Genomic DNA, 12585 nt, shown 5'->3' with positions numbered 1-12585 from the left:
AAGAAGTTATTGAAGGGAATAGAGGATTGAATTAAAAAATTAATAATTATTTATTGCAACAAGAAACCTTTTCTTTAAGTAATTCTGTGCAGAGAAACTGTATTCCCTTATCATCCAAGTTTTAAACGCTCGTGGATTAAAAGAAAAAAAACTTTTTTTCATTGTGAGTTAATTTTTGTGTGTTAGAGATATAATTAAGGATTAAGATGATATTTGGTATTGTTGTTTAACTACTATATATATTTTTTATTTTTTTTTTTATTTTTTAATATTTTTAAATTGTTTTGATATTAAAAATAAAAAAATTATTTTAAAAATAATCTCTACTAAATAAAATAAAATAAAATAAAAGATAGGCCAAAAGAGCTGCTCGAGCCCAAATTCTCTCTTTAGCTTATTCTTTACAACTGCGCTGACTTGTTGTAGTGAAGAGTAACCTAGTACCCGCCCCTACCCGCCCTCTCTCTCCCGCAGCCTTATTTTCTTTCTTTAAATCCCTAACTTTCTCACCATCCAAACAAGCACCCTCCTCATTTTTCTCGAGAAAACCTCTTACAATATCAATCAAATCTTGAATTTATCAAAAAATAAAAAAGCCCATTTTGGTATTTACGTTGAGGTTTTTATTGATATTAGATTCTACTGCTTCTTTCTTACATTCTCCACTCTCTCTCAGCATCCAAACACCACCACCAAACCTTAATTTTCCCAGAAATTGAACGAAGATGAAAAAATCTGGGAATTTCAATTAAGCATTCAAATTCTCAAAGAAATCAACTTTGGTGTTCTACTTCAGCTCTCAAAAGACTTCAACTTGTATTCAAAGACTCTTCCTTTCTTTACTACCTTCCCATCTTTTTTCTTGGCTTTCTTAGGATCCAAACATTACCATAAAAGAAATTGAGTTCTTTAAGAATTCAATATGGGTTTCTCTCGAAAAGTATAAAGTATTTCCCCCGATTTTCATTCACTTTCTCATGATCGAAACACTAAATAAATAAAGTTTCTACATGGGGGTCTCTTTTAAAGTCTCAAAAACTGGTACTAGGTTCCGTCCAAAGCCTGTTTTTCAATCAGCTACTGTTCCTGATGAGGTCTCAGAGAATTTCAAAGAGAGCTCGGTGATTGGCTCAAAGAATGAATCCTCTACGAGAAAGCGCCAGGTAATTTTGGCAACTTAATCAAGGAGCAAAACATTGAGTGAGAATTAAAATAAAAGTTGTATATTGATTGTGTATTTTGGTTGATGTTAGGTTTCATAAGAATTTCATTCAAATCTCAGTTTAGCTTAGTTCAATAAAAGGCACTGTTTACTTTCTCAGGAGGGTAATTTTTGAGATTGTAAAATCTTAATTTCTTTTATTTTATAACGTTCTTATTGCAATTGATTTGATGGTTAGTTATATGCTTTCCTTTTGTTATCATGTTTGGATTGCTTCCGTTTGTTAAAGAAAGCAAGGAAGGTGGATAATTTTTCACATGTCAGATCTTTTCAGTATGATGTTGTAGGAAGTAAAGCATTGATTCTTCATTCTGTTCTCTGCCTTTTATCGAGCTTCTTACTTGCCAAGCAGACTGAGAAACTTTTCAACGATATGCGATTCAATGAACGGAAGAGGTTGTTGATGTGATTTATCTCAATTTCTGGTAATTTCACAAGGGCTTAGGAGAAAGTTATTGCCAAATGATATGTCGCACATGGCATTTCTCTTGTTCCTTTTCTTATAATCTCTTTAAGAGATGGTAATGAAAAATTAAAATAAGTTGCTTCCCTGGTTTTTCAGTGTTATTAGATGGGTTGTTTGTCCTTTGCTTCCTTAATTATTATTTTTCACACTTTCTCTGATTCATAGCAATGGTGAAACTCTTTGTTGTTGTTGATTGAAAGCCCTTAAATGACAGGGTGTGGAGTTAAGGGGTGGTATGGATGTCATATTTTATGCTTTGCTTTGGTTTTTCTATACCATAACCTGTAATGTTCTGTGAAATAGGGTGACATTGTTGCGGGTGCTTTGGATGTGTTAGATGTCTCAAGTTCATCTCTCTCTGGTAAAGCACTTGGCATATCTGCATGTTGGATTGATTTAATTGATCGAGTATCTTCTATCGAGTTTATATTATGAGTTCTTTTGGTTGTCTCTTGTTCTTCCAGAGCATGAGGTCTCATTCACATTGAACCTCTATCCAGATGGATATTCTATAGCAAAACCCCCAGAGGTTAGTCTGAAAAACAATAATTGTCTACTATAATTTTAAGAAAGTGACTAGAAGAGAAAAATATCCATTTTTTTCATACCATCTTTGTGGTTAATTGCAAGTCCATGTGCATTTGTTTTTAGATTAAGGCTGCAAATCAGGCTCCACTTCAAGATGGTCGGAAGTTGTTGCATCCATATGATAAGGCTTCTGAAACACTCTTTTCGGTAAATATCAACTTATCCTTTGCTTCTAATCCATGAGGGCTTTTATTTTGATTAGTTCTAAAATGTTGTTTTATTTTCAAATTGAAAATTATGTACGCATCACCTAGATCAGACATTTTGATGCAGTGGTATGTTTGTTGCGTAGCATGGTTTGGAACTTATCCATGGTGCATTTAATTAACCTACTTGTTGCAAGTAAGATGCATCATGCAGATTCATTTTCTGCTCAGTTTGACTACTTAGAAGACTATCCAGATTGCATATTTGGCTAAAAAAACTTCTTTGTTGCCAAAAATACCCCATTTTAGTTTTTAAAATCAATTGATGAGGCAGTTTTCCTACTTATCCAGCATATATTGTTGCCTGCCTTGTAATTGCTCTTTGGATTTCAGCTTCACTGTAAAGTTAACTGACTTTCCTTCCTTTCTATGTGTGAATGCATCTGGAGGCAATTGAATCTGGCTGGTTACCTGGAGATATTCTGGATGATATTCCATGTAAATATGTTAATGGAACACTTGTGTGCGAGGTAAGTAATTCAAATAAAGTTACTTATCTTTACCAATCGATGTTATGCTTGGCGCATTCTTTTTTCTTAAACCTTGAATGCATTTGAGCATTGCATGTGGGTGTGTGAACACGTGTGGAGAGCAGGAAGTTATTGAAGCTGATATGTTTGGAGGTTTCAGAATTTGCTAATCTCAAAATGCTTACAGGTGCAAGATTATCGAAAATGTGCTTCCAAGCAGGGGTCTAGCATTCCATCTATGGATGGGCTCCCTATTGTCAATAAAGTACGCCTTAGGATGTCATTGGAGAATGTAGTGAAGGATATCCCAATGATCTCTGATAATTCTTGGACGTATGGTGATTTGATGGTAAGTGTGTTGAACTCATTCACGAAACTAAATTTATACAATTAATATCACCACATTTTTGTATTAACTTTTTTTCTGCAGGAAGTAGAATCCCGCATATTGAAAGCATTGCAACCACAGCTTTGTCTAGATCCTACTCCCAAATTGGATAGGCTCTGTAATAACCCAATTTCAACCAAGGTAATATAGTTAGAGAGCAACTTCATGTTCTAAAGCTGAAGTAATTCATCATATGTTTCTCAACCCTACTGTATGTCATTTGCAGCTCAATTTAGATCTGAGCAGTTTCCGCCGAAAAAGATTAAGGCAGACACCTGAGGTTACTGTCACATCTAATAACAGAATCCATGGAAAGAATGTTTTCATCAATCGTGTGTCTGAAAGCTCTAACAGTAGGTTTGGAGATTCCGGAATCATTTCAGGAAATGTGATGCCACAGCATGTCCAGGAGAACCAGTCTACTCAAAACCTTGGCCCTAACATGTTAGCCTTAAGAGCAAGAAGCTTTGTTCCAGATGGTAATGTTGCTGGACTAACTTTGGTACCCCAGCAGCAGAGGTATCACAAGGGGATTTCCCCAAGAAGTATGCAGGATCAAGGGTCATCTCTCATTAATGTTTCAGGAGCTTCCCCTTCCAGGCAGGACATGATTGTTGCTTACACAAACATCATTAATCCTGGTGTTTCTCTTCATGGGAAAAGAGAGAACCAAGATGCCCAATCATCGCCTTTATCTAGTTTTAATAAGAGAGCAAGGCTTACACCAGCAGGTCCTGATGGAATTCAACAGCAGCAAATGGGGCCGCATATGGACAGCCTCCATGAATCTGAAATGAACTGGAAGAATTCATTACTACAGCAGCAAGCAATGACAAGAGGAATTCAGTATGCAAATTCAGGCATTCAAAAGTATCCTCACCAGATGTTAGAAGGGGTTGTGCATCAAAATGCTGCAGCAACATCATTTTCTGCAGGACAGCAAGGTATGAGACTTGGTCTCAAGGAAGAACAGTTAGAGACAGAAAAACCGGATATGCTTAGTCAGGGTAAAAATGATAGGCAGATGATGGAAGCAGAAGCAGGCCATTTGGACACACAGCAACTACAGGTACAGCAAAGATTACCACATCTCATGAGATCTAATGTCCCTCAGGGTGGATGGAACAATCTCAGTCAGGATTGTAGGAAGGAGGAACCACACCAAAAGAGGAAATTGGCTCAAAGTCCCCGGTTATCAACTGGGTTAGCTCAATCGCCTCTATCATCAAAATCCGGTGAATTGTCCAGTGGTTCAGCTGGACCCCATTTTGGAGCACCTGTTGCACTTGGGTCATCACAAAGGGAGAAGTCAATGGCTGCTGCCCCATCTTTGACTTTCAGTGCTAATGATCCCTTGCAAAGACAGCACCAGGCTCAGGTTGCTGCAAAACGGAGATCAAATTCCCTTCCCAAGACCCCAATAATGAGCAATGTGGGGTCTCCTGCAAGTGTTAGCAATATAAGTGTTCCATTAAATGCAAATAGTCCTTCAATTGGGACCCCACCAATGGCTGATCAAAGCATGCTTGAAAGATTTGCAAAGATTGAGAGAGTGACAATGAGGTATAAAAAGTTCACTAGTTTACCATTCCATACTTGTTTCTTGTCCTGCCTTTTCCTTTAACATTGAAATCTGGTCTTTTTTAATTACTATAATCCTATCTTCTGGCTACAAGAAGCTTAAATGTCACTCCACTTAGAGTCTGAGTTAATCAGATTTTCTTTATCTTCTTAATGAGCATAATTCTAGTGCATGCTGGGAAAATGTATATTTGATCCATCTTGCATATTTTTTTCTTATTTAATCCCCCTTGCTCGCGCACATGCATTTCTCTTTATGTATTTGTTGGGTTGGGTGAAGTGTGTTTGGGGGCAGTGCCCTAATTTTTAATACAATTTAAGTGTCAAAAGGCAAATCCTTTTTCCCATTCTGTCAGCTAGATATGTTTTTTTGTGAGAACATCTTGATTTGTGTTTCTCTTTAAAGTCCAATGACAGTATGCTATCCTGTTTTTGCTGTTCATTTTCTACTTGCTTCTGTTCCAGGCATCAACTCAATTGCAAAAAGAATAAAGTTGATGATTACTCCATCACAAAACCAAACACCTATTCGCTTCAAAATCTGTCTGTTCATCTCTCCAATTCAGCTAATAATGAGGAGTTCAAAGATGATAGTAATGCAAGGCAGTTATCAAAGTCTCTTGCAGGTGGCAATATGAATATCTGCAAGACGAGATTTATGGATTTCGCACTGCCAGAACGAGTGCTTCAAGGTTTATTGTGTTATCAACAAAATATATAGTTTATAGCCTCTGACAATTTATGTAATCCCTTTTGTGTCATTTCTACAGGGAATGCTTTTTCTTATGTTACAAAAGTACGGAATAGAATGATTATGTCAGAGAAGCCAAATGATGGTACTGTGGTGATGCATTATGGAGAAGCAGATGAGAAGCCAGTTGATGTTCTATCTGCAGAAGATTATCTTCCTACGTTGCCCAATACTGTAAGTGTACTGTACAAATTTCATTTGTTGGATTTGGATATAATGGAGTTCCAACCTAAGAAAATCTTGTTATAACTTTTGTGGATATTGCATTCTCCTAATTATTACAACCAGTAAACATTGGGTTATGGATTATGTATATTTCAGCTTTTATATTCTCAGATCAGTACCTTCCGGTTGCTTTTCCATTTGCCATGCATTTGTGTACCCCATCCACTGTTAATTAAGCTAGTATTCTTTTTGACCCTTCCATTTTTGCTGCTAGTTCATTGATTATCTTTGTTGCTACTCTTTGGGTGTCCTCGTATTTTTGAATTTGCCATTTTCACAAACTTCACTAATATGTATTGGATTTCATTTTTCTGTCCTTGTGAGCATGACTTCATCAATCAGAAAGATCTATTGTGCAAGCTTGAGTGAACAATTAATGCTTGGGATGGAATTCTTCTGTTTTCAAAGTATCTTACAATTTTACTTGTCACATCAATATTTGCTTATCCTGACAAGCTCTATTCATATCTGACTAATTTCTGTTACAGCATTTTGCGGATTTGCTTGCAACACAATTTTGTTCACTGGTATGTCTCGAAGGAAATGATTTCTTTCTCAGAATTTGAGATTTCAGATTATCTCTTCTCCATGCAGTTGACTTTAAGCAATGCATTTTACTTTTCCAGATGACACGTGAAGGATATCTTGTGGAATATCATATTCAACCGAGACCTGTCTGCATTAATATTGCTTCAAGCGGTCAACCAAATGTTTCTGGAGGCCCTCTTAATACTTCTGCTATTGAGGCGAAGCAATACAATGAAGCAGTTTCAGTTCAGTCATTGAATGATATAAAGCCTACTCTTGGTAGCAATGCGTCTCATTCGTCTCACAATCTACTAGCAAATTCAAGGATGCTGCCTACTGGAAATCCTCAGGCCTTACAGATCTCCCAGAGTCTTGTGTCTGGGGTTTCAATGCCTGCAAGACCACAACAACTAGATCCACAGCGTTCTCTTCTGCAGCAGCATCAACAGCAGCAACAGCAACAGCACCAGCAGCTGCAGCAACAGCAGCTGCAGCAACAGCAACAGCAACAGCAGCTGCAGCAACAAAATCAACATGCCTTAATTCAACAGCAAAATTCACAGTTTCAGAGGTCACCAATGGTGCTTCCATCAAATCCACTCTCTGATTTAGGTGCAATTGGAGCAAATTCAAACATGCAGTTGGGTAGTCACATGGTAAACAAGCCTTCTTCTCTTCAGCTCCAGCTGTTGCAGCAGCAGCAGCAGCAGCAGCAGGGGCAGGGGCAGTCACAGCAGCCGTTGCAGCAGCAGTCACAGCAGCCGTTGCAGCAGCAGCAGGTGCCACAGATGCAGCAGAGGAAAATGATGATGGCTATGGGCATGGGAAGCATGGGGAATAACATGGTTGGTCTAGGAGGTCTGGGTAATGCCATGGGCATTGGAGGTGCGAGGGGAATAGGTACTGGAATCTCTGGACCTATGGCTCCTATAACTGGAATGAGTAATGCCAGCCAGAACCCGATAAATCTGGGCCAGACTCAAAATATCAATGCATTAAATCAGCTTCGTTCTGGACACATGACGCCAGCTGCTCAGATGATGAAACAAAGAATCAATCGAGCGAGTATGTTAGGGGGGGCCCAGTCTGGCATAGTTGGGATGTCAGGAGCCAGACAGATGCACCCAGGCTCTGCTGGTTTTCCCATGCTTGGCCAATCTCTGAACCGAGCCAACATGAATGTAATGCAACGAAGTCCAATGGGGCCTATGGCTCCACCAAAGATCATGGCAGGGATGAATCACTATATGCAGCAGCAGCAATTACAGCAGCAGCAACAACAGCAATTACAGCAGCAGCAGCAGCAGCCGCCACAATTACAACAACTGCAACAACAATTACAGCCACAGCAACATCAACAGCTGTTACTGCAGCAGCAGCAGCAAGAAACTTCATCGCTACAGGCTGTTGTTGCTCCTTCACAAGTAGGGTCACCGTCAACCATGGGAATTCCACAACTGAACCAACAAACCCAGCAGCAGCCCAGCCCACAGCAAATGAGCCAGCGAACCCCAATGAGCCCACAGTTGAGTTCAGGAGCAATCCATGCCATCAGTTCTGGTAATCCAGAGGCTGGTCCCGCTAGTCCACAGTTGAGCTCTCAAACCCTTGGTTCTGTTGGAAGCATCACAAATTCTCCAATGGAACTCCAAGCTGTGAACAAACGCAACTCTGTTAGCAATGCATGATCAAGTATAATATTTTTTTGTTTTGCTTCTCGAGTCATGGCTCTAATCCCCCCCGCTTTAGAGCCATTTTGGAGCACGAGAACTCCTTTTGGCATTTCTGTACAGAGCAGAAAAAGAAAGCTGATATTGCAGCCCGAAAAAAGGGAGTGAATTCCATAGCATTGGAGCAAGCTGGAAGGAGGAAATTCTGATGATGTGTAGTTATTTAAGTAATGTAGTACTTGTGATTTTTGAAGTGTTCGATGGTTGGTTATATTTGTATTCTTGGGGCATATTTTGTATATAACTATGTTTATTTGCAACAACCCACCATGTAATGAAAGGCATCATGAAACCTTGTGTAGTTCTTTTGTTTTTGCGAATAGAATTTACCAACTGCAGCAGGGCCAAAATTTGACAGTCAAGTCTGATCAGTCATAAAATTCAATGCTGCTTTGATTGCATGAAACATTAATTGTATTTTGCAGCAGAAGACAACGCTTTTTTATTCTGATATGGAATTAATAGCAAGACATGGCTGCGTGATTTCAGTTAAATTAACTGTTTCTTGCAGTAGCATCCGTAATCTTTTTTTTTTTCTCTCTCCCTTGAACTCTATTTTATTTTTTATTTTTGTCATACTGTGACTGATTTCTTATATTGTGTACAGGTAAACACAGATATAGGACTAAAGTGTGAAATGTGTTGGCCAATCTAAAATTAGCACAACAAAGTTCTTTTTATCCCTACACTTCTATTTTTTTTTTATTGCAGTCCCTTCAGTTTCTAGAAGTTTCCCTTCAATCCGAAACATCATTTTCTTCATTTTGTAGTTCTTTTATGAGAGATTAGAGAGAAAATTGTTGAATTACAATAATAAAAAAAAGTTGTCAGTTTGTCAAAATTCAAAGACAAAAATGAGTGATCTTGACTTTAATAGATTCCATTCAACGAGAGGAGTTCGATGGTGGTAACTTTTTCTTATAAATATGCCTGAAAATACAGATTGAGTTATGTTTTGATTTTTTAGATTTGATTGATTTTTGTTTATTTGAGTGATTTTGGGGTTGGTAAGTGGTTTATATAGGTTTTTCATTGTTTATTAGGTGTTTTTGGGTAAAAATAAGTTGAAAATATATTTTTTAAACCAAAACACCCATCTTTATTTTCTAGCCAATACAATGGTGGATGAATTCTAGGCAATGCCTAAATAGGCTACAAGTTGCCTTTTTTTTTTTTTAAAAAAAAAAAAAAAAAAAAAAACGAGTGACTTCTAAAGAGAACTAAAAAAATAGCTGTTGGTGTAGGCATTCAGGCCCAAACACAACTAGTTTTTCTTAGTAAAGCCATGTCAAAGAAAAGTTTCTTTCAAATTGACAGCCATTACTTGGACATTTAAAGCCAACAAATTCTATACCCTATACAACTTTGATAATTTTTTTGCAGTGAATCTTTCATGTAATTATGATATATTAAATATAGGCTAGCGATACATAATTTTGTATATGGTAACTTTATAGATCTAAAGGCTAAAATTAGCTCATCTTGTACTCTTTCTATACAATGGAGATTCTCCAACAAGAAAAAGTAGGTTTTTTCCTCAAAGCTTTATAAGTTTATCATGGAATCAGAGCCATAATTTTAAATATTCATGTATCTTTTGCTCTCAAGCATAGTTCAATTCTTTGTCCTTAATTATTCTTTATGAGTTCCTTCGACATCATGTCACCATACATGTTTGATGTTTTTTTTTTTTTTTGATTTAGTTCAATAGTAAAAACCACTTAGTCTGGGAGTTCTACTTAGCTTATTTTTTTTTTTTGTATATATAATTAAAAGCAACGGTTTATGGGGCCATGTTAATGGCAACAACCCTTCTCCTAACAAAGATAGACTAAGACCTGTACGCTAAACAAAAAGTTAAGGATGCCAAGTCATGGTATAGGTTATTAGATTTATAAAGCCCAAACTTGTCTTAAACCTTCAACCCTTCAAAACTGCCGCTGAGATGTGGACTTACCTGAAAAAGTTATACAGTCAACAAAACACTGTTTGACAGTTCCACCTGACTTGAATTGGTGACACTTTAATAGGGAAATCTTTTTTCTTTTTTAATCTAGCTTCATGAATAATTGGGATGAATATACTAATGTTGTGTATGCTACCTTACCTTTTAAAGACCTTAGTTTTGTTCAATCTGTCTATAAAATTACTAAAAAACTAGTTTTTTTTTATGAAACTAAGAACTGGATTTAAAGGCACCCATTCCAAGCTTATAAACTGAGAGCTTGTCCCTTCCATGAATACATGTCTTAATGAGTCGTTTTGTGAAGAGCAGTGTGTCCATATTTAAATCACTATGGAGCAACGTAGCTCAATCTTTTCTCTTGTTCTCATGGCTTACGCAACACAAGACAAGCCAAGAAGTAGGGACACAAGTATTTTCCAGTGCTTTCGTTGCAAAGGATTTGGTCATTTTCCTTCAAACTGTTCTAAAAAACTATGCAACTACTATAAAAAAAAGATGGTCACATTATCAAGGAATGTCCTACTCGACCCCTAAAGAAATATGAAAATGACATATACAACCCTAATTGGCTCTTCTAGTGATAGTTGATATGTGAATACAACACCTATAACATAAAATGCCACTAGCTTTGTTAAATATATGATTGTTGAAATGATCCAAAAAATGATCATTTCTGCATTATCTAGTTTAGAACTCTCACGCAAATACTTTTCTACATCTCCTCCTTGGTATTTTGATTTTGCAGCTTTTAATCATATGACAAATAATGTTAAGTCTCTTACTAATATGGACAAATATTTTGGAAATCTTAAGATTTATACCATCGATGACAATTCTTTACTTATCACAATAGCTGTGATGTTTCTTTTTCTTTAATTGATGTTTTTTTCTCTACTAGCCTTGCAACCATTCTTGTTTTTGTCTGCCAGTTAGTTGAAAGTGATTGTAAAGTGGAATTATCTAAATGTGGTTGTGTTATGCAGGATCAATAATTAGGGAAGATGATCATAAGGAGGACTAAAATGAGAGATATTTTTCTTCTCCATTTATCTTTGTCTTCATTATTCTCATCACCTTATGTCACTTATAACTTTGTTCATATTGATTTCCGAACATGGCATAAACATCTCGACATCCAAACTATAATGTAATTCATGATTTGTTAAATTCTAGTTTACTTGGAAATACAAAGTCATCATCTTTAGGCGTTTTTCAATTTGAATACAATTTTTGCAGGGTTCAAAAGTAAAATTTTACCATTTCCTATCCACACGCCAAAAGTAGTCCAACCATTTGATATAATACACAGTTATGTATGGGGCATGACACTAGTTATTCCTCAAGCTTCAAAAGTATTTTGTCACTTTCATCGACAACTATAATGGATTCACGTGAATTTGTTTTTGAGCTCTAAAAGATAAGTATTTTTTGTTTTTAAGATTTTCCATGCACATATTCAAAACCATTCTACTAACATGATAATTCTAACTAGGAACGTAGGAGCAGAGTGACATGAGGACACCTCACCTACTTTAAGCTTTAAACATACTTATCATAAACAAATTTTATAAAATACGCAACATCTCGTAAACTTTCAAATGTTCTTTAAAATCAATAAAAACAAATAATAATTCATTACACCTATTACAATATCAAAATCCAATTTTTAACTAAGACACTGTAATAATGGAACACTCTATGACATTCAAATAAAACTAAAATGAAAGCCTTGCAAAAGCAAGTAAGACATACCAACAAATAAAGAAACATATACTCTCAACAAGTTAACCTGCTAATAGAAATTAAGAACTTGAAAAATAATATTAATGAAGAGAGGTGAGTTCAACTAACTCGATAATGAAATAACATTTAATATACATCATAGAGTCAGTAGAAGTATAAAAATTAAAACACACACACACACACACACACACACACATATTAAACATAATAACATATGATAGTGGAATACAAGTTAGATAACAGATAATAAACAAAACCCTAAGGTTCTGATAATAGACGAGGTTTGTGCCCGATAATTATGAGTGGATCAGTTATCATAGGCCGAGACCTCTCTCACCAGCTTAGGTATATGTATATAGACTAATTACTTTCCGTTAATATGGAGTTTCTATCAAGTATCCTGATATCAAAACATAACAAATATTTGTATATTTATAAAATCAAATGACTATCATATCGAACAGAATTTAATTTAACATAATATGAACGCAATTTCAAGAATAGATAAGTACTTAGAAAAGAAAATAACATATATAATTATTTAAGAAATAATCAGTTGTACTTATCATCTAATCAATATATTCATATTTATATTACATGCATATTAAAAGTCGTCCCACTCATATGGAAAACAGAGCAAAAGACAATATATGCAGAACAAAAAACTATTGAGGATCTCTAATAGGTACATTAACATAACTTATAACAGACATGAAAAACA

General features: G+C 36.1%; 1 protein-coding gene across 1 annotated transcript; it reads left to right on the top strand.

Moving 5' to 3' along the window:
• The first annotated feature begins 428 nt into the window (after positions 1 to 428).
• Positions 429 to 8456, top strand: LOC118034925 (protein PHYTOCHROME-DEPENDENT LATE-FLOWERING). The gene is made up of 12 exons (XM_035040370.2): positions 429 to 1163; positions 1992 to 2049; positions 2153 to 2217; positions 2340 to 2423; positions 2872 to 2952; positions 3140 to 3301; positions 3383 to 3481; positions 3567 to 4903; positions 5387 to 5613; positions 5692 to 5846; positions 6386 to 6424; positions 6524 to 8456. The coding sequence occupies exons 1-12, from the start codon at positions 1011 to 1013 to the stop codon at positions 8111 to 8113; spliced, it is 4050 nt and encodes a 1349-aa protein (XP_034896261.1). The 5' UTR covers positions 429 to 1010; the 3' UTR covers positions 8114 to 8456.
• Positions 8457 to 12585: the final 4129 nt, after the last annotated feature.

This window comes from Populus alba, chromosome 1, assembly GCF_005239225.2.
Source record: "Populus alba chromosome 1, ASM523922v2, whole genome shotgun sequence".
Taxonomy (NCBI): Eukaryota; Viridiplantae; Streptophyta; class Magnoliopsida; order Malpighiales; family Salicaceae; genus Populus; species Populus alba.
Note: the sequence above shows the minus strand (reverse complement) of the source record. Positions and strands in the feature narration are given on the sequence as shown.